The sequence below is a fragment of the Pongo abelii genome, chromosome 20 (assembly GCF_028885655.2).
Source record: "Pongo abelii isolate AG06213 chromosome 20, NHGRI_mPonAbe1-v2.0_pri, whole genome shotgun sequence".
NCBI classification, from domain to species: Eukaryota; Metazoa; Chordata; class Mammalia; order Primates; family Hominidae; genus Pongo; species Pongo abelii.
This window is the reverse complement of record NC_072005.2, coordinates 65,237,095-65,262,378: the sequence shown is the minus strand read 5'-3', so window position 1 is coordinate 65,262,378 and position 25,284 is coordinate 65,237,095. Positions and strand designations below refer to the sequence as shown.

Sequence of the window (25,284 nt, the reverse complement as noted above, 5' to 3'; positions counted from 1 at the left end):
ACTCTTTAAACTTTTTTAAATTTTTTATTTAATTATTTGAGACAGCGTCTCGCTCTGTCACCCAGGCTGGAGCGCAGTGACACAATCTCGGCTCACTGCAATCTCTACCTCATGGGTTCAAGAGATTCTCATGCCTCAGCCTCCCGAATAGTTTAGTTGGAATTACAGGTGCATGCCACCACACCCACCTAATTTTTGTATTTTTAGTAGAGACAAGGTTTTGCCATGTTGGGCTGGTCTCAAACTCCTGACCTCAAGTGATCCGCCTGCCTGCCTTGGCCTCCCAAAGTGCTGGGATTATAAGTGTGAGCCACTGCACCTGGCCTGAGTGATATTTTCTTTTTTAGTGTTTTTTTTTTTTTTTTTTTTGAGATGGAGTCTTGCTCTGTGGCCCAGACTGGAGTGCAATGGCGTGATCTCTGCTCACTGCAATCTGTGCCTCCCAGGTTCAAGTGATTCTCCTGTCTCAGCCTCCTGAGTAGCTGGGATTACAGGTGCCTGCAACCACGCCCGACTAATTTTTGTATTTTTACTAGAGACGGGGTTTCACCATGTTGACCAGCCTGGTCTTGAACTCCTGACCTCAGGTGATCCACCCGCCTCGGCCTCCCAAAGTGCTGGGATTACAGGCATGAGCCACCACGCCCGACTGCCTGAGTGATATTTTCTAACAAATTTTCTACTTCTCATCCTGGTGTGAGCTATAAGATGACTGGTATATGGTATGCTATCAGTCATAATTATGATTATTGAGTTTTTGGCCACAAAAAATAAAATGACCAATTTTTTTTTTTTTTTTTTTGACAATCACATCTTTAACCATGCCATTTTAAGTTTTGCCCTCTTACTTCTTGGGGAATGGGACTGCCTCAGTTGGAGATCTGGAATGATCGAAGATGTCTACTCAAGCAGGATTGCATTTTTTTTTTTTTTTTTTTTTTTTGACACAGAGTCTCGCTCTGTTGCTCAGGCTGGAGTGCAGTGGCATGATCTCGGCTCACTGCAAGCTCCGCCTCCCGGGTTCACGCCATTCTCCTGCCTCAGCCTCCCAAGTAGCTGGGACTACAGGCTCCCGCCACGACGCCCAGCTAATTTTTTGTATTTTTAGTAGAGACAGGGTTTCACCGTGTTAGCCAGGATGGTCTTGATCTCCTGACCTCGTGATCCACCCACCTCGGCCTCCCAAAGTGCTGGGATTACAGGCATGAGCCACTGCGCCCAGCATGGGCTGCATTTTTTAAAAATGAAAAATGTGAATCTGCGAGTCAATGCCTTTGAATTTAGCTTGCACAAGGATTGGTTAAGAATATCTGATATGCCTCCCTCAACTTCTTTTGAGACAGGGTCTGGCTCTTTTGCCCAGGCTGGAGTACAGTGGCACAACCCACCTCACCGCAGCCTCTGCCTCCTGGGCCCAAGCCATCCTCCCACCTCAGCCTCTCAAGTAGCTGGGACTATAGGTGCATGCCAGCTAATTTTTGCTTTTTTTGTTCTTGTTGAGATGGGGTTTCATCATGTTGCCCAGGCTGGAGTTCTCTTCAACATGGTTGTAGGGAGTCCTTTATTAGATGGCATTTCTCATAAACAAAATCTCCAGGTTGGAGCCCTTGATCTTTGATATTTTTGTCTCCCAGGAGCTCACATTAAGGAGAGCTGGTTTGTAGGTTCCTTCATTCAGGACCATTGGAAAAGCCTTAGGCCACGGAAGGTTAAAAGTTTCTGTAAGCTTTGTAAATTGATTTTCTATTGCCTTATTTGTACATTCCAGCAGTCTGGAAGACTGAGAGTAGTATGCAAAATGGAAATTCTAAATAACCAGCCATATGTTAAAGTAGATTGAATTGTTTCATCAGTGAAATAGATTCCTTGGTTGCTGTGAAGCTTCAAAGGAACTTCCCAAGAAGGAAGAGGACAAACCTTTTTTTTTTTTTTTTGAGATGGAGTTTTGCTCTTATTGCCCAGGCTGGAGTGCAGTGGCTCGATCTCGGCTCACTGCAACCTCCGCCTCCTGGGTTCAAGCGATTCTTCTGCCTCAGCCTCCTGAGTAGCTGAGATTATAGGCATGGGCCACCACACCCGGCTAATTTTGTATTTTTAGTAGAGACGGGGTTTCTCCATGTTGGTCAGGCTGGTCTCGGACTCCCGACCTCAAATGATCTGCCGGCCTCAGCCTCTCAAAGTGCTGAGATTACAGGCATAAGCCACCGCGCCTAGCTGAGGACAAAACTTAAAATGTCCATGGTTAAATATGCAATTGTCAAAAAATTTTTGGTCAATTTTTTGTGGCCTAAAACTCAACATAGGCCAGGTGCAGTGGCTCACGCCTGTAATCCCAGCACTTTGGGAGGCCGAGGCAGGCAGATCACGAGGTCAGGAGTTTGAGACCAGCCTGACCAACGTAGAGAAACCCCATCTATGTAAAAAACTGGCACAGTTGAAAGGCAGAACATCTAGAGCTTTAAAAATCAAGAATTCCAGGCTGGGCGCGGTGGCTCACACCTGTAATCCCAGCACTTTGGGAGGCCGAGGCGGGCGGATCACGAGGTCAGGAGATCGAGACCATCCTGGCTAACATGGTGAAACCCCGTCTCTACTAAAAATACAAAAAAATTAGCCAGGGGTGGTGGCGGGCGCCTGTAGTCCCAGCTACTTGGGAGACTGAGGCAGGAGAATGGCGTGAACCCGGGAGGTGGAGCTTGCAGTGAGCTGAGATCGCGCCACTGCACTCCAGCCTGGGCAACAGAGCGAGACTCCGTCTCAAAAAATAAAAATAAATAAATAAAATGAAGGATTCCACTTTAAAATGGAATCCTGAGGCCCCCACAAGATGGAAATACCACAGGACAGGGCTGCGTTTCCACAGTGCACCTCACTGCATGGACATTCCCTGAGGCTGGTGGGAGACCCAGCACCAATTAGCCCACTCTGTGATCTGTGATCGGCCCATCTCCCAAAGGATTCTTACCCCTTGGTGATGAGTGTTTCCATAAGTCTCCAAGTGTTCAAACCATGCTTTTCTTATTTAAACATGCAAAGGAATTAGTACACCCTGCAGTAATAACCACTCACTGAAAACAACTGCTATCAGCCACCACCAAAACTGCAGCCCTTGCCAGTAACTTGCCAGCCACTGCACACCCTAAGATCATGTTCTTTCATAGAAGAAAGTAACCCTTGGTACCCGCCAAGCCAAAAGGTCAGAGAACTCAGTGTAAAAGAGATCAGAGCTTTAGACATAAGATAACTGCCTGCTACTCTTAGGACTCCATGAGGAAGACAGAAGACTCCATAAAAAAAAAAAAAAAAAGATGTATGTGACACTTTACTGTGTTCCTCAAAGGGTCTCAGAGACATTAGAAGACTCCTCTAGATTTCTTTATGTGGTATCAAAGATAGCTAAAGGAAGAAAAAGTAGAAGAAAATAGGAGAACAACTCTAAGCCAATTTGGAGAGATTATAAGTTTTTCAGAAGGCCAATAAAACTTTACATCATACCAACAAGAAAAGAAGCAAACAAAGGGACTAAACATATGTAAAAAGGAGTTTCAGTCAACAGAAAAAAAAAATTCCCAGAAACAGGCTCCAAATGAGAAAAAGCAGAAAGGTATTTTTTCTTAAAAAAAAAAAAAAAAAAAAAAAAGCCTGAATATCAGCTTTTAATTAAGCTAACATCTGACCATAGAATTCACTTTATTTTATTTACTTACTTTTGTGACGGAATCTCACTCTGTCGCCCAGGCTGGAGTTTGCTGTAGTTTCATAGCTCACTGCAACCTCCGCCTCCCAGGTTCAAGTGATTCTCCTGCCTCAGCCTCCCAAGTAGCTGGGACTACAGGCATGCACCACCATGCCTGGCTAATTTTTGTATTTTCAGTAGAGATGGGGTTTCGCCATGTTGGTCAGGCTGGTCTTGAACTCCCAACCTCAGGTGATCTGCCCACCTTGGCCTCCCAAAGTGCTGGGATTACAGGCATGAGCCACTGTGCCTGGCCTATAGAGCTCTTTTTAAAAAACCTTTCAAATATCTTATCAGAGTATAGCCTGCACAAACAGAAAGTAGGCCTCCCATCCAATTTGTCTGGTTTTAGAACAAACATTAAGTTTCCTATTGTGCACACAAATATATTAATTTAGGAATTTCAAAAGATCTCCGTTTTGGCCATTGCATTTTAGGGTCATCTCGAGTGACCTGGGTCCATTTACCTAAGTTTTTGGAAATAGGATCTCCATAGGTTTCGAAGGGTGGGGGGTTTGCTCCTTAAGGGAAAGCTCAGTTTTGATGAGCAGTTTCCCATAACTGTAGAAATACCTTTTCAAAAGTGACCAAGGTTAGTACAGTATATTTAGACGAAGTGAGTTGCTTTGTGAGCATCACTCCTCAATGAGTCACCAGTGAGTCGTGATTCACTCTTTTATGTGTCTTGGAATCTATGATCACCTGTGTTGGCAGAGTGCTCAAGGTACCAGATGACCAACCTTTATGTGAATCTTCTGGCTGAGCTGAAAGCCCCTGAAGGTGTTCTTCTTGCAGAAGAAGCAGGGAAACCCTATGAGGCCACTATGCATCATGAACAAACATCCCGACACCTTCATAAATCTCTAGTCACCTAGAATTGGGTTTAGAGGGAGCAAGTGCCTCTTCACTTAGGGACAAGAGAACTGATATGGTTTGGATGTGTGTCTCCTCCAAATCTCATGTTGAAATGTGATCTTCAATGTTGGACGTGGGGCCTAGTGGGAGGTGTTGGATCATGAGGTATATTAGGCCATTCCTGCATTACTATAAAGAAATACCTGAGGCTGTGTAATTTATAAAGAAAAGAGGTTTAATTGGATCACTGTTCTGAGGGCTGTACGAGCATGGCTTCAGAATCTGCTTCTTGCTAGGTTCTCAAGAAGCTTACAATCATGGCAGAAGGTAAAGGGGGAGGAGGCATCTCACTTGGTGAGAGCAGGAGCAAGAGAGAAAGGAAGGAAGTGCCACAGACTTTTAAATAACCAAATCTTGTGAGAACTCACTATCTTGAGGACAGCACCAAGAGATTCATGAGTGATCCACCCCCATGACCCAAATACCTCTCACCAGACCCCATCTCCAACATTGGGGATTACATTTCAACATGAGATTTGGAGGGGACAAACATCCAAACTATAGTATGGGGGCAGATCCCTCATGAATAGCTTGCCGCAGTGGCTGACGCCTGTAATCCCAACACTTTGGGAAGCTGAGGCGGGTGGATCACTTCAGGCCAGGAATTTGAGACTAGCCTGGCCAACATGGCAAAACCCTGTCTCTGTTAAAAATATTATACAAAAATTAGCTGACGTGGTGGTGCACACCTGTAATCCCAGCTACACAGGAGGCTGAGGCAGGAGAATCACTTGAATCCGAGAGGCAGAGGTTGCAGTGAGCTGAGATCGTGCCATTGCACCCCAGCCTGGGCAACAAGAGTGAAACTCCAATTTCAGAAAAAAAAAAAAAGTGGGCCGGGTGCGGTGGCTCACGCCTGTAATCCCACCACTCTGCTGCGAGGCCAAGGCAGGCGGATCACAAGGTCAGGAGATAGAGACCATCCTGGCTAACACGGTGAAACCCCGTCTCTACTAAAAATATTAAAAATTAGCTGGGCGTGGTGGCGGGCGCCTGTAGTCCCAGCTACTCGGGAGACTGAGGCAGGAGAATGGCGTGAACCCGGGAGGCAGAGGTTGCAATTAGCCGAGATTGTGCCACTGCACTCCAGCCTGGATGACAGAGCGAGACTCCTTCTCAAAAAAAAAAAAAAAAAAAAGTGTGTGACACTCCCCACCTTGCTTCCTGTGTTGCCATGTGATATGCCAGCTCTTCCTTCATGTTTCATCATGATTGCAAGCTTCCTGAGGTCCCACCAGAAGCCATGCAGATGCTGGTGCCATGGCTGTACATCCTGCAGAACCATGAGCCAATTAATCCTCTTTTCTTTATAAATTACCCAGCCTTAGGTGTTCCTTTATAGTGACACAAAACAGACTAATAGAAGTACTCACCCTCATGCACCTTTCAGTTTGAAACAGAAATTAGTTACCATTGAAAAGACAAGACTGAGTTACAAGCAATAGGAAACAGCTGCAACTTTAAAATCATGGTATGTAGGCAGGCGCAGTGGCTCACGCCTGTAATCTCAGCACTTTGGGAGGCCAAGGTGGGCTGATCACTTGAGATCAGGAGTTTGAGACCAGCCCAGCCAACATGGTGAAACCCCGTCTCTATTAAAAATACAAAAATTAGCCTGGTATGGTGGCGTAAGCCTGTAATCCCAGCTACTGGAGGGGCTGAGGCAGGAGAATGGCTTGAACCCAAGAGGCAGAGCTGAGGTCGCTCCACCGCACTCCAGCCTGGGCGACAGACTGAGACGCTTCATCTAAAAACAAACACGGTGGCTCACGCCTGTAATCCCAGCACTTTGGGAGGCCAAGGTGGGCAGATCACCTGAGGTCGGGAGTTCGAGACCAGCCTGACCAACATGGAGAAACCCTGTCTCTACTGAAAATACAAAATTAGCCGGGCATGGTGGTGGGCGCCTGTAATCCCAGCTACTCAGGAGGCTGAAGCAGGAGAATTGCTTGAACCTGGGAGACGGAGGTTGCAGTGAGCCGAGATTGCGCTATCACACTCCAGCCTGGGCAAGAAGAGATGCCTTGAGACTCCATCTCAAAAACAAACAACTGAACCATACCCTGGAATAGAGACAGGAGGCTGTGCTGTGGAGGTCCACACGGCTGTAAAGGAAACTACATCTATTTTAAGTTGCAAATGCTAATCTTTTTTTTCCCCCCCATTGAAAAGACCATTAATTTCCTTGGAGGTGAGGTCTCAGGTAGGGATGGGGCCTAGTAGGCTTAAGGCCACAGGAAGCAAATGACCCCCAGTCTACCCTTTTGTCTCTGCCATGCAGGCCCATCACACTGGGGTGGGGAGGTCCTCAGGAGGGTGTCACACATGGCCTTAGGTAATGGCAAGTCCTTCCTATTCAGCTGTCTGTCCAGCCTCCAATTGAGGAGGCATAACAAGGGAAAGGTGACACGGAGGGGGTGGGGGTGGGGGCAGGGAGTGGCTACCAAATCCAGCAAAAATGAGCAGCTCCACCTTATCTGCTCTGAAGCTATCACTGTCCCCACAGGTGTAAAGGCTCCTCCTCACATCGACTTTGGTAAATGAGTCAGTGACAGGCCTTGGCCAAGCTGAGACTTGGACGAAAACCTGAACGAGTGCCACTGGAAAGCCATCATCCTAGATTTGTCCTTCCAGTGCTGAGAACCACAGGCATCCCTCTCCTGAGTCGGCTGTGTGACCCCAGGCCAGGCCCTCACACCTGGCTGACCAGAGCACAGCCCAGGAGCTGGCAGTGAGCACACATTGACTCTCATTTGGATCCCGTCTGTCAGCATCTGCAAACATGATGCTGAGTTGACCCAAAGCTTTTCTTTTTCCCAGAGAAGGAGGCTGACACTCACAGGCCACACCCTGATCCCCAGTCCCCTGTAGCCTCCTGTCTGCTGAGATGGCCCCCAGGAAGCCTTGAATAGAGGCCTCAGGGGGAAAATGTCCTCAGCGACCGTCTAGCGGCCAGTTTGTATGCAGACGTCATAAGTTTCTCTAGGCCACCCCTACCCCATGTCCGCATCCCCCTCACCTCAGCATCCACTTTCATAACACATGAAAGTGCTGCCTTTCACCACCATGCAGTGCTGCGTTTGTCGGCCTCCTATGGCCCCCAACTACAGCCTCAGCCCCACCAGAGTTCCAGCTGACATGTCCTCCCTCTGATGTTTCTGCAGCGTTACCTCTTTGAGGATGGAGGTGTGAGCTATGGCTAAACTGGCAAATCCTGTCCCCACCTGCAAATGGAACAACAGCCAAAGGGTCTCCCTCGTCCCTGACTGTCAGGCACAGAGCTTTTCCCCATCGTGGATCTGAAGAGCACTCGGACCCTTTAGCTGTGGAAGGGATTCACAGCAGGCCAAGAAAGGGTGGGGCTGCGACCTGTGACCTCAGACCTTCGCTGGCTTCAGGACTGGGCTTGGCTTCCCTCCCCGGCGCACCTTCCGATGATGTCCCTGAAGGAAACCCGGCCCCGGGGTGCAGTCTGGTGCTGCGGCATTGGTCTTCTCTGTGGTGTGGATCCTCTGGTGGTGCAAGAGGGCCGGGCGCTCACGGAAGGCGCGGCCACACTGCGTGCACACGAAGGGCTTCTCGCCTGTGTGAATGCGCCGGTGGCTGAGCAGCACGGCGCCCTTGGCAAAACCCTTCCCACAGTCCCCACAGCGGAAGGGCCGCTCGCCCGTGTGCAGGAGCTGGTGCTGAGTGAGGTTGGAGCTGCGGCTAAAGGAGCGGCCGCACTGGGTGCAGGCGAAGGGCTTCTCGCCTGTGTGCACGCGCTGGTGCAAAAAGAGCGAGGAGCCCTGGCTGAAGGCGGCACCGCAGAGCGCGCACACAAAGGGCTTCTCGCCCGTGTGCGTACGCTCGTGCTGGATCAGGTGCGAGTTGCGGCAGAAGCGGCGGCCACACTGTGCGCAGGCATAGGGACGCCCGCCCGCGTGGATCTTGCGGTGCTGGCTGAGGTTGGAGCCGTGGCTGAAGGCCTTGCCGCACTCGGAGCAGCGGAAGGACTTCTCGGCCGTGTGGATGCGCTGGTGCCGCACCAGCGAGGAGCTATGCCGGAAGGCTTTGCCGCACACGGGGCACGCGTAGGGCGTCTCGCCGCTGTGGATGCGCTGGTGCTGCGTCAAGTGCGACGTCTGGCTGAAGGCCTTGCCGCACTGGGCGCACTCGTAGGGCCGCTCCCCGGTGTGGGTGCGTAGGTGCTTGAGGAGGTCGGAGCTCTTCACGAACACTTTGCTGCACGCCCTGCATTCGAAGGACTTCTCCCCAGCGGGGAGAGCCTCGCCCAGCTCGTCCCAGGTCGAGGGCCTCTGGCCACCGAGGAGTCTATGAGGCTCCTGCCAAGCTGCACCCATTCTGCGATCCCTGCCACCACTGGCGGCCTTCAGGTCCGGGGCATTCCCGAAGGCTCTCCCAGGGACCTCCTGTGCACATGGCTTCTGCCGCTCAGGCGTCCTGGGCTGCCTGCCAGGCACCCGGTACTCTGTGAATGTCTTTTCCCTGGGCCGGCTGCTCTTGGGGGGCCTGAGTGGGGAGGTCAGTCGCAGGCTGATGCTGGCCTGGTCACTGCCCGAGCCTAGCAGGAGCCTCTCCCAGTAGATCACCGACACCCCCGTGGGTTTCCTCTCCCGAGATGGGGAGGCACCCCGTTGTCTTTGCAGGCTTTTTACACTGTGGCAGGCACCGGCAACGGGGAAGACGCTAGTAGTCATCCCAGGTGGGGTATCTGGGAAAGCTGGTGGCCATTCTCCAGGAACATCTCCATCCTCTGTCAAACTCCAGGAACCTAAAGGCAGAGAAACGGTGGTTGCCTGGGGCATCCTGGTTAGGAGAGGACCAGGGCAGGCTGAGTGGACAGGCAAAGGGGAACCCAGGAGCTGGGAGAAAAGCTTAGAGAAAAAGAAGAGGTGAGGCCAGCTCTGCAGGAGGGACTGGGGTTTGGAGGAAGCATCTGCCCTGACAGGTGTGGCACTGACTGCAGTGGGGACTCCCATGATCAAGGCGGCAGCCCCCAGACACCCAGGATGTGAAACTGAGAAAAACTGAGCAGCTGCTGCGTGCCACCCAGGTCTCCACACTGGCTGTTCCACCCCCTCCCTTTCCATAGCTCACTCCCTTCTCCCCTGGTGCCCCGTCTCGGGCACCCACTCCCAAATCTGCTCTTGCAAAGACCTCCATCCAATGCTCAAGACTGCACTCCTGAATCCTACTTACTCACTGCGTCTCCCCTAGCACCATCAGCCCCACAAAGGCAGGACCATGAGTGTCCTGGTCAAGGCCGTGTCTACAATGCCCGCAAGCCCTCAAGAAACATTTGATGAATACAAAGATAAATGATAGGAGAAATAAATATCTATCAATAATGGCTGCTAGTTGTGGAGGGTTCAAGGCCACACAGCCCAGCTGAAAGTAGGCCCTTCTGTGTGAACCCAGCTGCTGTGCCCTTGGAGCTCTCCCTTCAAGGGCACTTATTAAGGCAGCAGCCTCCAAGAGAGGCTGATGATGGAAGAGAAAGCAGTCAGGTGGGAGGCAGGAGAGGAGGATGTGTTTCCAGAGTCATAAAAGCAGGGACATGGGCTTGGCCACAGGTTGGTCCTGAGTTCACCCCACCTGAGCTCCCACTCACCAGAGTTGAGCCTCCCGTAGGTGTTCCTGGCCAGGGTCATGTCCTTTCCACTGGGAACCCAGGGCTCCTCGCCACGCTCAAGTTGAATGACCACACGAGGTCGGGAGGTGGAGAGTCCTGTGAGGAGGAGCAGGTGAGAGCCCAGCCCCAGGTCAAGACAACCCACCTCCCAACAGAGAGCAGGAGTCAGGGCTTCATGGAAATAGACAGTTATCTGTGCAACTGGGAAAATCTAAAGATAGCACAGGGCAAGGGGCTCATAGGAATAGCTCATGCATCCCCAGAGCAGCAACTGTGCCCAGAGCACCAAAGCAACGGGACTGAGCCCAAGCATGAGAGAGGCCACAGCTGGACAGGGCAGCAGGGAGTGGTTGACCCAACCAAACTGCATGTCTACAGGACCAGATCCCTGTTCCACATGGCCCCGGCCAGATTTGATCCTGGTCATCAACCAGGAGGGAAGTGAAGAGGCAGTCCTGATTGTCACCAAGTGCACTTTTCATGGAGCACCCAGGGCCTTACCAAGTGAGGTCACAAGTGTGAAGTTTTCCAGCATCACGTGGCGGTACAGGGCCCTCTGTGCTGTGTCCAGGAGCCCCCACTCCTCCTGGGAGAAGTACACGGCCACATCCTCAAAGGTCATCAGGTCCTAAAATAGCAGGGAGATGGAGGTAGGCATGGTCTAAGGTATGGCTGTGAGCCAGGACCAAGCTCCCCATCCCAACAGTCACCTCCCCTGGTGTCCCTCCTTCCCTGGGTTTCACCCCGGGATTATCTTCAGGTGGCACTTCCCTCACCTGTCTGGGACCCCTCCCCTCTGCCCTCCTGGTCCAGGCCCCAGATGGCTTCTTGACTTCCCCACTGGCTACCCCCACACAAGCAGGCTAGAGCAAGCCCTGGCTGGGCCCTTAGCTGCCACACCAAGGGCAGCCCCAAATATCCACTCATGACTCAGCATGACCATTCATGACCCTCCCCAGATTTGCCCTTCTTGCTTTTGTAATAAGCAATGGTGTAAGTCCCAGCTGCGGACCCCCCAGGCATGCCCATCACTGAGACATTCCCCTGCTGCTCTTGCCTGACATTTCCAGGCTGCTCATCCAGCCTGAGGGACTGGATGATCCCCACCAGTCGTCATAGGGGAGCAGCCCCAAGAACCTGTGAACACAGAGGAACTCAATCCCTTCCTCCCTCCACATGGCGCCCCCTCCTCAATTTCTTTCTTTTTTTTTTTTTTTTTGGAGACGGAGTCTCGCTCTGTTACCCAGGCTGGAGTGCAGTGGCGCAATCTCGGCTCACTGCAAGCTCCGCCTCCCGGGTTCACGTCATTCTCCTGCCTCAGCCTCCCGAGTAGCTCAGGCTCCCGCCACCACGCCTGGCTAATTTTTTTGGATTTTTAGTAGAGACCGGGTTTCACTGTGTGAGCCAGGATGGTCTCGATCTCGGCGCCCCCTCAATTTCTTTCCCACATTGCTGCCACCCTCTCCTACTCAGCCACCTGCCGAACTCCTCCCTTGATAGCCTCAGGCACCCCAGCCGGTTTTCTTTACCCTCAAGCTGTAACTCCACACGCCTGACTGCTCATCGCCTTCCTCAGTCCAGTTTATAGGCCATGTCCTCAGCCCAGGACACCAACAATGTCAGGTCCAGTGATATGACCAACCTGGGACATCCCAGATTCTTGATCTTTCCCCTGAAGGAAACCTACTTTCCTTTCAATTCTCCTTTCTATCTACAGCAGCTCTCTTCTTCCAGGCGCTAAGGCTGAACAACATGGGGTACTTAGTTCTTCAAACAGCCCACACCTGATGCATCCGCAGATCCACCAGAATTCACCTGGTCGCCCACCTCCACTGCTGCCCAGACTGTGGCAATCGGTTCTTCCCTTCATGCCGACACCCCTGCATGTCTGTTCTCCACGCAACAAACGGTGGAACCGTTTTAAAGTCCCAACTCAGAGGATGTCCTGATTCTGTTCAAAACTTCTATGTCGCCCGACGCCCTCGAGATAAAAAGCCCACCCCATCGCCTGATACTGCAGCCGCACACATCCCCTCTCCTCCAGCTCCACATCGACAGCGCTCAGTCCCAGAAGCACCTGGGCTTCGGCTCCCCTCCCAGGTTTTGCACACGCAGGACTCTCCCCTCGGAGCCTCCTTCAGGACCTCAGCCCCCTGGCTGCCGGAAGTCGGGAACTCACCAGTGCCCTGGACACAGGAGTTTGCACTGACCCCCGCAACCTCCCCAGGGCAGGGAGAGGAAGGACGACTAGGTGAGGTCTAGGAAGCGGCCTCCCTCCGTGGGGGCGCGGTCTGTGTGAGCAGAGACTCCCCTGCTTCCCCGGCGCGAGCTTGTCAGCGCCACCGCCGCCAGCGGAACCCGCAACTGGGAGGGAAGAAAGGCATGGACCACCCGGCACCGCCATCCCCGCCCGCAGCGTCCCGCGGCTGCCCCGCGCCTTAGCCTGCCCAGCAGTCATGGGTGCAGAATGCCCAGTGCGCTGCCGCCTGGGCTTCCGCGGGGCTGGAGAACGCGTGGTTCCCGCCGGGGCCCGACCGCCCCCGGGCCGACCACGTCATACTCGAAGATACCGAGGCTTGGGGGCGCGGCCGGCTGCTCGTGGTCCGTACCTTCCTGGCCGCCCGCCTCGGGCCCCGACCCGCGCGCCACAGCCCAGACCACCGTTGTGGCCTGACGCGAGCAGCCAAGTGACAGTCCCAGCGCCGGAAGTCCAGCCCCCATAGCTCACATTGGCCCAATAAGCGCGCAGACGCTTGCGCACAGCCTTCTGGGTTATGTGGTTCCTGCCTGTTTTTCCGCGTGGAGGCGGGGCCATTACCGGTCTCCATGGCAACGGCTAAGCACCGCCCCGCTGGACGCCTGGAAATGGAGTAGGGCAGCTGCCGCGGGTTTCCAAGAGCTCCACGGCACTGGTTGAGTCGCCCGGCAGGTTGTCCCGCGTTGGGGATTCCCAGTTCCTGGCGCCCACCTAAGCAGCCCTGGAGACTAAACCCTGCAGGTGTGAAAGCAGAAACTGCGGAGGTTCCAGAAGGCAACACCAGTAGGTAGCACGGAGGAGAAAACGCACCGGGTAGGGCAGGTGGAGGTGGAGGAGCTGATGCCTGGAGCTCCGGGTTCCCTTCCCAGCTCAGCCTGTCACTGACTGTGCATCCTGGGCGAGGATTTGATCTCTCTGTGTGTCAGTGTCCCGTAAAGGTTTAAGGTCCGTTTTTCAACCTCTACACCAAGAATTCTCAGCCTGTAATGACGCTACCCGCTTGTCATTTGTCTTGAGTCTGTGATTGTTCTTGGACGCTCGCCCAAAACTTGTTTTCCTTGTAACTTGGACGAGCAGAAGGTAATTCCCCAGCCTTGCTTGTCCTTAGACCATCTAGTTCTTGCTTTGCCCCACACATCACAACATGGATGCTTTGTTCCTTTTTTCTCTGGACCAATCTGTCTTTGACACATAACAACAAAAGGCAGGGCAGTCTCAATGTAGACTGACCATGTTGGCAGAGAATAAACGATTCTCTCTTTGTTGCTTCCTTGTGAGGGTCTTGTTTTTAGGACCCTTAGATAGTTCTCAGATGTCAAGTACGTTAATTCATTTTGTCTTCCTCTATACCCACCTCCATCTATAAATATCTGTCTACTGTCAGCTATAACTGTCCACAGAATTGATTCTATTTGTAGATCCCTGTAGTGTAAGATAGCTCCACAATTTTTGAATGTTTTTATTTAAAATTTTCCTGCTTTGAAAGAATTTAAGAACACTTAAGTACTACTGTGATTTAATCAAATCCTTAGAGACATTATTAACATTTCAAGCAATTTTTTTTTTACTTTTTTTTTTTTTTTTTTTGAGACAGGGTCTCACTCTGTTACCCAGGATGGAGTGCAGTGGTGCATACTCGGGTCACTGCAACCTCCGCCTCCCATGCTCAAACAATCCTCCAACCTCAGCCTCCCAAGTAGCTGGAACTACAGGCAGGAGCCACGATGCCTGGTGTATTCGTCTGTTTTCACGTTGCTGATAAAGACATATCTGAGACTGGGTAATTTGTAAAGAAAAAGAGGTTTAGTGGACTCACAGTTCCACGTGGCTGGAGAGGCCTCACAATCATGGCAGAAGGTGAAAGGCATGTCTTACATGGCAGCAGGCAAGAGCAAATGAGAGTCAAGCAAAAAAGGAAACACCTTATGAAACCGTCAGATCTCGTGAGACTTACTCACTACCACAAGAACAGTATGTGGGAAACTGTCCCCATGATTCAGTTACCTCTAACTGGGGCCCCTTCCACAACATGTAGGAATTATGAAAGCTACAATTCAAAATGAGATTTGGTTGGGGACACTGCCAAACCATATCATTCTGCTCCTCGCCCCTCCCAAACCTCGTGCTCACATTTCAGAACCAATCATGCCTTCCCAACAGTCCCCCAAAGTCTACTTATTTCAGCATTAACTCAAAAGTCCACAGTCCAGAATTTCATCTGAGACAAGGCAATTCCCTTCTTCCTATGAGCCTGTAAAATCAAAAGCAAGTTAGTCACTTCCTAGATACAATTGGGGTACAGCCATTGGATAAATACACCCATTCCAAATGGGAAAAATTGGCCAAAACAAAGGGGCTAAAGGCCCCATGAAAGTCTGAAATCCAGCAGGACAGTCAAATCTTAAAGTTCCAAAATAATCTCCTTTGACTCCATGTCTCACATCCAGGTCACGCTGATACAAGCAGTGGGTTACCATGGTCTTGGGCAGCTGCGGCTCTGTGGCTTTGCAGGGTACAGCCTCCCTCCCAGTGCTTTCATGGGCTGGTGTTGAGTGTCTGTGGCTTTTCCAGGTGCGTGGTCCAAGCTGTTGGTTGTATCTACCATTCTGGAGTCTGGAGGATGGTGGCCCCCTTCTCACAGTTCCACTAGGCAGTACCCCAGTGGGGACTCAGTGTGGGGTCTTCAACTCCACATTTCCCTTCAGCACTGCCCTACCAGAGGTTCTCCATGAGGGCCCTGCCCCTGCAGCAAACTTTTGCCTGGTCCAAATCCGGGCATTTCCATACATCTTCTGAAATCTAGGTGGAGGTTCCCAAACCTCAGTTCTTGAATTCTGTGCACCCACAGGCTCAACACCATGTGGGAGCTGCCAAGGGTTGAGGCTTGCACCCTCTGAAGCCACAGCCTAAGCTGTACCTTGGCTCCTTTTAGCCATGGATCAAGCAGCTGGGATGCAGGGCACCAAGTCTGTAGGCTGCACACAGCAGGGGGAGCCCATGAAACCATTTTTTCCTCCTAGGCCTCTGGGCCTGTGATGGGAAGGGCTGCCACAAAGGTCTCTGACATGTCCTGGAGACATTTTCCCCATTGTCTGGGCAATTAACATTTGACTCCTGGTTACTTATGTAAATTTCTTGAATTTCTCCACAGAAAATGTGTTTTTCTTTTCTGTTGCATGGTCAGGCTGCAAATTTTCTGAACTTTTATGCTCTGTTTCCCTTTTAAAACTGAATGCTTTTAACAGTATCAAAGTCACCTCTTGAATGCTTTGCTGCTTAAAAATTTCTTCCACCAGATACTTTATTTTTATTTATTTTTATTTTTTTGAGTTGGAGTCTCGCTCTGTCACCCAGGCTGGAGTGCAGTGTTGCAATCTTGGCTCACTGCAAGCTCCACCTGTTAGGTTCATGCCAGTCTCCTGCCTCAGCTTCCTGAGTAGCTGGGACTACAGGCGCCCGCCATCATGCCCGGCTAATTTCTTTGTATTTTTTTAGTAGAGACGGGGTTTCACCGTGTTAGCCAGGATGGTCTTGATCTCCTGACCTCGTGATCCGCCTGCCTCGGCCTCCCAAAGTGCTGGGATTACAGGCGTGAGCCACTGCACCCGGACCAGATACTTTGTCATCTCCCTCAAATCCAAAGTTCCACAAATCTCTACGGCAGGGGCAAAATGCCACCAGTCTCTTTGCTAAAACATAGCAAGCATCACCTTTACTCCAGTTCCCAACAACTTCCTCATCTCCATTTGAGACTACCTCAACCTGGAGTTCATTGCCCATATCATTATCAGCATTTTGGTCAAAGCCATTCAACAAGTCTCTAGGAAGTTCCAAACATTCCCACATTTTCCTGTCCTCTTCTGAGGCTTCCAAACTGTTCCAACCTCTGCCTGTTACCCAATTCCAAAGTTGCCTCCACATTTTCGGGTATCTTTATAGCAGTACCCCACTCTACCAATTTACTGTATTCATCTGTTTTCACATTGCTGATAAGGACATAGTCCAGACTGGGTAATTTATGAAGACAAAGAGGTTTAATGAACTCACAGTTCCATGTGGCTGGGAGGCCTCACAATCATGGCAGGAGGTGAAAGCCGTGTCTTACATGGTGGCAGGTAAGAGCAAATGAGAGCCAAGCAAAAGAGGAAACCCATTATAAAACCGTCAGGTCTCTTGAGACTTATTCACTACCATGAGAACAGTGTGGGGAAACTGCCCCCATGACTCACTTATCTTCTGCCGGGTCCCTCCCACAACATGTGGGAATTATGGGAGTTACAATTCAAGATGAGATTTGGGGGGGGACACAGCCAAACCATATCAACTGGCTAATTTTATGTACTTTTTTTGTAGAAACAGGGCTTCACCATGTTTCTCAGACTGGTCTCGAACTCCTGTACTCAAGCAATCCACCTGCCTCAGCCTCCCAAACTGCTAGGATTACAGTCATGACCCATCATGTCCAATCTTAAGTAATGTTTAATGTTTGGAGACATTTAACTTCTTAAACACTTTATTTTTACATTATCCATCTAATGTGTAATTCTTTAGGCAAATGTTAATCACTTAATACTTAGAAAAATGCTAATTGTTTGAAACATTCTTTTTTTTTTTAAGTATTTATTGATCATTCTTGGGTGTTTCTCAGAGAGGGGGATGTGGCAGGGTCATGGGATAATAGTGGAGAGAAGGTCAGCAGATAAACACATGAACACAAGTCTCTGGTTTTCCTAGGCAGAGGTCCCTGCAGCCTTCCGCAGTGTTTATGTCCCTGGGTACTTGAGATTAGGGAGTGGTGATGACTCTTAACAAGCATGCTGCCTTCAAGCATCTGTTTAACAAAGCACATCTTGTACCGCCCTTAATCCATTTAACCCTGAGTTGACACAGCACATGTTTCAGAGAGCAGGGGGCTGGGGGCAAGGCCATAGATCAACAGCATCCCAAGGCAGAGGAATTTCTCCTAGTACAGAACAAAATGGAGTCTCCTATGCCTACTTCTTTCTACACAGACACAGTAACAATCTGATCTCTCTTTAGTTTCCCCAAATTTCCCCCTTTTCTTTTCCACAAAACCGCCACCGTCATCATGGCCCGTTCTCGATGGTCGCTGTCTCTTCGGAGCTGTTGGGTATACCTCCCAGACGGGGCGGCCGGGCAGAGGCGCTCCTCACTTCCCAGATGGGGCGGCCGGGCAGAGGCGCTCCTCACTTCCTCCCAGATGGGGTGGCGGCTGGGCAGAGGCGCTCCTCACCTCCCAGACCGGGTGGCCGGGCAGAGGCGCTCCTCACCTCCCAGACGGGGCGGCCGGGCAGAGGTGCTCCTCACTTCCCAGACAGGGTGGCCAGGCAGAGGCGCTCCTCACCTCCCAGACGGGGTGGCTGGGCAGAGGCGCTCCTCACTTCCCAGATGATGGGCGGCCGGGCAGAGGCGCTCCTCACTTCCCAGACAGGGCGGCCGGGCAGAGACACTCCTCACCTCCCAGACGGGGCGGCCGGGCAGAGGCGCTCCTCACATCCCAGAAGATGGGCGGCCGGGCAGAGGCGCTCCTCAATTCCCAGACGGGGCGGCCGGGCAGAGGGGCTCCTCACATCCCAGACGAAGGGTGGCCAGGCAGAGACGCTCCTCACTTCCCAGACGGGGTGGCGGCCGGGCAGAGGCTGTAATCCCAGCACTTTGGGAGGCCAAGGCAGGCGGCCGGGAGGTGGAGGTTGTAGCGAGCCGAGATCACGCCACTGCACTCCAGCCCAGGCAATATTGAGCATTGAGTGAGCGAGACTCCCTCTGCAATCCTAGCACCTCGGGAGGCCGAGGCGGGCAGATCACTCGAGGCCAGGAGCTGGAGACCAGCCCGGTCAACACGGCGAAACCCCGTCTCCACCAAAAATACAAAAACCAGTCAGGCATGGCGGCGCACGCCTGCAATCCCAGGCACTCGGCAGGCAGAGGCAGGAGAATCACAGGAGCCCGAGGCAGGGAGGTTGCAGCGAGCTGAGATCACGGCAGTACAGTCCAGCCTCGGCAACAGAGGGAGACCGAAGAAAGAAGGAGGGAGAGGGAGAGGGAAACATTCTTAATGAATTGGGCATGAAATAAAAATAGCAACAAATTGCCTTCTGTATACACAAGAGCCTCCTCTTTTTGGCTCAGACCCCTACCCTGCACAGGATTAGCACTAAGGGTGGTCACCTGGGGCAGCTGATTGAACCTAGCCAACGTGGTCCTTTGGTTAAGCTCCTGCATTGTTGGCCAGGCACGGTGGCTCACGCCAGTAATCCCAGCACTTTGGGAGGCCGAGGCAGGCATATCACTTGAGGTGAGGAGTTTGAGACCAGCCTGGCGAATATATGGTGAAACTCCGTCTCTAGTAAAAATACAACAATTAGCCAGGCCTGGTGGCACACGCCTGTAAGTCCAGCTACTTTGGAGGCTGAGGCAGGAGAATTGCTTGAAACCGGGAGGCAGAGGTTGCAGTGAGCTGAGATCATGCCACTGCACTCCAGCCTGAGCACCAGAGTGAGACTCTGCCTCAAAAAAAAGAGAGAAAAGAAAAGAAAGGACAAGAAAAGAAAGAAAAGGAAAGGAAAGCAAAGGAAAGAAAAGAAGAGAAGAAAAGAAAAAAGGAGAGAGGTCAGGTGCAGTGGCTCATGCCTGTAATCCCAGCACTTTGGGAGGCTGAGGTGGGTGGATCACGAGGTCAGGAGATAGAGACCATCTTGGCCAACATGGTGAAACCCTGTCTCTACTAAAATACAAAAAATTAGCTGGGCGAGGTGGCGTGTGACTGTAATTCCAGCTACTTGGGAGGCTGAGGCAGGGGAATCTCTTGAACCCAGGAGGCGGAGGTTGCAGTGAGCTGAGATCGCACCACTGCACTCCAGCCGGCGACAGAGAAGGACTCCGTCTCAAAAAAAAAAAAAAAAAGAGAGAGAAAGAAATTATCCAGTCAGGCTCCTTGCTTGGAATGGAGTCATGTCCATGTCAAACCCCATCATGAGTGAGCATGATACCACCCCAATGTGTGCCAGGCCCCTACCATCCCTCCAAGGTAGTATAAACAGGAAACAGGGAGTGACTTACATTGAGCAACTGGGAAGTCACCATAAAACAGAGATGGGCTTCCACCACAGAACCCAGTGGTGTGATAGCTCTGCCAAGGTCCCTCAGCGGGTTGCAAAGTACAACATGGGTTCTGTTGGTTTCTCCACATGCAGGGCCATCATAGTACAACATGGGTTCTGTCAGCTTCTCCACATGCAGGGCCATCATGGAGTGTCTCCTCAGGGAGGACTCCTTCTACACAAGGTTTAGCTGTGGCTGAAGGCTACTCATGTAGGGCCGGGGTTTTTTTGTTTGTTTCTTTTGTTTTGTTTTTTGAGATGGAGTCTCGCTCTGTTGCCCAGGTTGGAGTGCAGTGGCATGATCTTGGCTCACTGCAATCTCCACCTTCCAGAATCAAGTGATTCTCCTGCCTCAGCCTCCTGAGTAACTGGGATTACAGGTGCCTGCCACCACACCCGGCTAATTTTTCTGTTTTTAGTAGAGACAGCGTTTCATCATGTTGGCCAGGCTGGTCTCAAACTCCTGACCTCAAATGATCTGCCTGCCTCGGCCTCCCAAAGTGCGGGGATTACAGGCGTGAGCCACCACGCCCAGCTGTGTTTTTTGTTTGTTTGTTTCTGGTGAGGGAGACAGGGTCTTGCTCTGTCACCCAGGCTGGGGTACAGTGGCTCTAACTCAGCTCACTGCAACCTCCGCCTCCTGAGGTCAAGCAATCCTCCTGCCTCAGCCTCTGGTGTAGCTGGGATTACAGATGCGCGTCACCATGCCCAGCTGATTTTTGTATTTTTTGTAAAGAGGGGGTTTTGCCATGTTAGCCAGGTTGGTCTCAAACTCCTGACCTCAGGTGATCCCCCTGCCTCAGCCTCCCAAAGTGCTGGGATTACCGGCATGAGGCACCACACCCGGCGAGTGTGAATTCTTTTATACTAAATAGAGGAGCTGAAGACTTTCCTACATTTACTATAATCAAAGGCTTTTCTCGAGGGTGAAGTTTCTGGTGCCAAGCAAGGCAGGAGCTGTGGCTGATGCTCTCCCATGCTGGCTGCACTCATAGAGGGTTTTCCAGTGTGAATCACTTTGTGCACATCAAGGCAGGAGCTGCAATTTTTTGCTCTCCGACATGCTACACTCACAATGTTGTAAATTGCTGGTGCTAAATAGGATTAAAATTGAGAATAGGCTTTCCAACATTAGCTGCGTTGCAGTGGGCCTGTCTCTGATGAGAATTCTGCAGGATGAGGTTTCATATTTCACTGAAAGCTTTCATGTAGTTATTGCATTTGTACAACCATTCTCCGGTGTTAATTTGTTTTTGCTAATGAAAGCAGAACTCTGAATATAACATGTATGAACCTCAAGTCAGGTACCAGGGAAGCCACCAGGACAGCTGGCAGTGCCCCACATTCTCTGAACTTAGGAGTCCTTCATAGGGTATGACCATTTTGATACAGAATAGAGTTTTGCAAAATTTTGCTCATGGCTGGGCCACACTCCTTGCACTTATGGGGACTTTCTCTGGGGTGAACATTTTGGTGCTCAAAGGAGGTGGAGTTCTGGCTGGAGGATTCCCCATGTTACTACACTCGTAAGGCCCTTTGAAGATGTGCATGTACTCCTGCTTTCTCAGGATGAAGACAAAAGTGAAGGCCTTCCCATGCTTATAATACACTTGCAATTTTTTCCAGTGTGAGGTTTTTTGGTAGGAGAAAAGGTTTGCTTCTCCTCAAACACATTTCCATATGCTGTGTATTTATCAGATATCTCTTCAGTGTCAGTTCTCTGTAGGTTCTGCAAAATGTGGAGCTGCAGGGCCCTAGTGTCTGGTGATAGGCCAGTACCATGCAGTGAGTGAAGTCCAGGTCTTGAACCATTGACACTTATGCCCATACTCCTCAAATGGAACAAGCCAGTCTCATGGAAGAAGAGGTTTTCAAAAACTATTTAGGTATTTATGTATTTATTTATTTTAGAGATAGGATCTCGTTATGTTGCCCAAGCTGGACTCAAACTCCTGGGCTCAAGCACTCCTCCTGCCTCAGCATCCCAAGTAGGTGGGACTGTAGGTATGAGCCACCACGTGCAAATAACAACTATTTAAAGATACATTATCAGTTCAAGACACATTAAAGGGAGGCCAATGGTAGAGGACCTGGCCACTGGAGGGGAGGAGGGGAGAAGGGGAAAGAATGAATCTTGGAAGACAGAGAGGAAGCCATCCAGGAAACAGGAGTCAGGGGAAAGTACGATAGAGTGTCAGAAGAAGGTCAGGAAAAATTTTTTAAAAAGGCATGGCTATACATCCTGGTGCCAGGACAACGGAGGGCACAACTCAGGTACCAGGTGAGCCACCAGGGCACTGCCAACAGCTCTCCCACAGCTGTCTTCCACTCAACAGAACTGGTGCACCATGGGGCCTCTCTGTCCATGGCCTAATTCAAGCCACCTTGACCACCAGCCAGGTCTCTTCATTTGTTCTAGTTAGGTGATCACATGGCAGGGGTGGCAGCAGTGATCCTATAGCGCTCTCATCAAGTGGTTTGTGAGAAGGCAGCCCACGTCAAGGTGATCCACCCCATGACAAACCACCATTGGTGAAGATCACCTGTGCAGGTATATAGTTGGTAAGAACTGAACCTCACAAAGTCAATGCTCAGTGACCCCACAATCAATGACCATGTCAGTGCCCACTGGGACTCACAAGGGACAGCTGGCAGAAAACTCCTACTAGAGTGAGGGAATGTGGCAGAAAGCACAGAAAAGTCACAGATCCTGACAGGGTAACCTAGTCAGGAAACGACCCAGCTGCATGTGATATGCTACACAGGTTTTGAGACTTCCGATTCCAGGTGGGCATTGAGGGGTGAGATTTCCGGCACCGCCATAGTGGTCCTCATTTTGTGGCTGGTGGATTGGGCTACAGGAGGCCTCTAGAGCTGGAGAATGGTGTAGGAGTGGGTGCAGGGACCATCACTGTGGCTTCACAAGGTTGTCAAGATCCCAGGGCAGAAGGTGTGGGGGTTTGTGCTGCAGCCAGGGATAAGTAGCAGTGAAAGGTGATGCCAGCTGGGCTTCTGGGTCTGGTGGGGACTTGGGGAACTTTTCTGTCTAGCTAAAGGACTGTAAACGCACCAATCAGCACTCTGTGTCTAGCTAAAGGTTTGTAAACGCACCAATCAGCACTCTGTAAAAATGCACCAATCAGTGCTCTGTGTCTCCCTAAAGGTTTGTAAACGCACCAATCAGTGCTCTGTGTCTAGCTAATCGGCTGGGGACTTGAAAAACTTTTCTGTCTAGCTAAAGGATTGTAAATACACCAATCAGTGCTCTGTGTCTAGCTAAAGGTTTGTAAACTCACCAATCAGCACTCTGTAAAAATGGACCAATCAGTGCTCTGTAAAATGGACCAATCAGCAGGATGTGGGCAGGGCCAAATAGAATAAAAGCTGGCCACCCAAGCCAGCAGCTGCAACCTGCAGGTCCTCTTCCATGCTGTAGAAGCTTTGTTCTTTTGCTCTTCACAATAAATCTTGCTGCTGCTCACTCTTTGGGTCCACACTACCTTTATGAGCTGTAACACTCACCACAAAGGTCTGCAGTTTCACTCCTGAAGCCAGCGAGACCACAAACCCACTGGGAGGAACAAACAACACCGGACACGCCACCTTTAAGAGCTGTAACACTCACTGTGAAGGTCTGCAGCTTCACTCCTGAAGTCAGCAAGACCACGAACCCACCAGGAGGAATGAACAACTCTGGATGTGCCACCTTTAAGAGCTGTAACACTCACTGCGGCTTCACTCCTGTGGTTTCAGTCCTGAAGTCAGCAAGACCATGAACCCACCAGAAGGAAAAAACTCCAGACACATCTGAACATCTGAAGGAACAAACTCCAGACACACTATCTTTAAGACTGTAACACTCACCACGAGGCTCCGCAGCTTTATTCTTGAAGTCAGCGAGACCAAGAACCCACCGGAAGGAAACAATTCCGGACTCAGCAGGACACTGGCCAGTGCCAGGGCCAGCAGCACCTCCCACAGGGAACAATGGAAAGGCAGAGGAAAACCTAGATTTCATGTGTAGGGGAAAGAGGAGACACAGTAGCCTTACCTAGTGAGAACAGGAGTACAAAGCTGTGTAGTATCATGTCACTGTAGAAGCCCCCTTGGACCTCACTAAGGAGCCCCACATTTTTGGAAGATGTACTGACCCTGTCCTCAAAGGTCACTAAGCCCTGCAACACCAAGCCAATGGGCAGACAGATGTGATCTAAGCACTGAGCATGAGCCCTAGCCACTGGTCCTTAGTCTCAACACTTCACCTTGCCGGCCCATCTGTAACTCCATCCTAAAACCCTCCTTCCCAAATCCTATCTTCAGGCCCTTCACTGGTCCAGGCCACCAACATAATGCAGTCTGGACGTCCTGAAGCCACACCAGAATTCTATATATCCAGAGGCGCATTTGATACCTCCACTCACAGGTCTCCAGACAATTCAGACTCTATACCTACAAAATCCATTGCGAATCTTCCATGAAACACCCTCCTCCTGCCAACCGCCAACCTCTATTCTCCACAGGAGGCATCCTAATTCTTCCTAACTACTTGGGATGATCCTTCACCCCTACTCATGCTTATTCCACTTATCTAAGGTAGCAAAAAATTCCATTAGCTCTATCTTGAAGATCCATTGGGAATCTGATCACTTCTCCCATCCTTCTTGCTTCCGTTCTGGACAGGCCACTATCATAACTGTCTGGAACAATACTGCAATAACCTCCCCCAGTCTCCCTGCTTCCAGCCCCGCTACAACCACCTTCTACAGTAGTGTGTTCATTCAGCAGCCACTGAAATACTTTCCAAATTCTAACTCAGGTCATGTCCATCCCTTTTCTGTTCAACACCTTTCATGACTCCCAGGCGCCCTCAGTGTGCCAGGAGAGGCAGGACTCCTTTTACGCTCTCCACTCGCTGCCAAGGGGGCACGAGAGCCTTCCTGAACGCTTAGGTCAGTGTCAAGTCCAAGTCTTCGCATATGCAGATCCCTCCTCCTGTACCCTCCACATCTCAACAAACTGATTTCTGAAATGGTGACCCCCAACCTGTGAACGCTCCACACTATTCAGTGGGGCCCCCAGAGGACCTGGGGCAGATACTTCTCAATGGGAGACTTAGGACAATGGTGCTGAGTCCAGCGGAGTGGGTGCCAGGAGACCTTTGGCGCACGGTCCATGCCTACAGCCGGGGGCACGCTGGGTCAAGACCTCCCAACGCGTAGCTTTTCTTGGCCTCGGCCTCGCGCTCCATAAAGCCGACACAACGCCAAGGGCCACGACTCCCGGGAGCCCCAGACACCTCCGCGCGGTGCAACCTGAGTGTCCCACTGGGCCGGCTTCATCTAAGGCGGGGGGCGAACACTGGGGCTCGGGGGCGATATTCGCCGCGGTGGGGGCGCTTGTATGTCACGAAGGCGGAACTTCCCCGACTCTCGTGCCTTTCTCGCTCCTGTTTCACTGGGCCCAGGGAGCCTCCAAGATTCCGTCCCTCGCCTGACAACGCGGTCCCTTCAAAAAAAGACAAAATCGAGAAATGACAAAGTGATGGTCCGAGGAGGACCGCAGAAGTCCTGCTTCCAGGCTGTGATTGGCCCGGAAGTGCCCGTCTCCCGGGCTGCCAATG

At 51.2% G+C, this 25,284-nt stretch overlaps 1 protein-coding gene across 3 annotated transcripts; it reads right to left on the bottom strand.

The window, feature by feature from the left end:
* Nucleotides 1–3,641: 3,641 nt before the first annotated feature.
* ZNF324B (zinc finger protein 324B) lies at nucleotides 3,642–13,003 on the bottom strand. Of its 3 annotated transcripts, none has more exons than XM_009233272.3 (4): nucleotides 12,896–13,003; nucleotides 10,788–10,914; nucleotides 10,266–10,382; nucleotides 3,642–9,425 (listed from the first exon to the last, which is right to left on the bottom strand). In XM_009233272.3, the coding sequence occupies exons 2-4, from the start codon at nucleotides 10,906–10,908 to the stop codon at nucleotides 8,029–8,031; spliced, it is 1,635 nt and encodes a 544-aa protein (XP_009231547.1). In that variant the 5' UTR covers nucleotides 10,909–10,914; nucleotides 12,896–13,003; the 3' UTR covers nucleotides 3,642–8,028. The 3 variants fall into 3 exon arrangements, with proteins under 3 accessions (XP_009231547.1, XP_063576440.1, XP_054395205.1); XM_063720370.1 differs by having other exon boundaries at nucleotides 12,847–12,978; XM_054539230.2 differs by lacking the exon at nucleotides 12,896–13,003 and adding an exon at nucleotides 12,466–12,834.
* Nucleotides 13,004–25,284: the final 12,281 nt, after the last annotated feature.

Bases quoted from the DNA above. Each gene is read 5' to 3' on its own strand.
- ZNF324B (XM_054539230.2), bottom strand. From the start codon at position 12,744: ATGACTGCTGGGCAGGCTAAGGCGCGGGGCAGCCGCGGGACGCTGCGG. The intron at 10,383-10,787 runs GTAAGGCCCTGG...TCCTCCTCACAG, and splicing joins CACACTTGTGACCTCACTTG to GACTCTCCACCTCCCGACCT. The intron at 9,426-10,265 runs GTGAGTGGGAGC...CTCTGCCTTTAG, and splicing joins CTACGGGAGGCTCAACTCTG to GTTCCTGGAGTTTGACAGAG.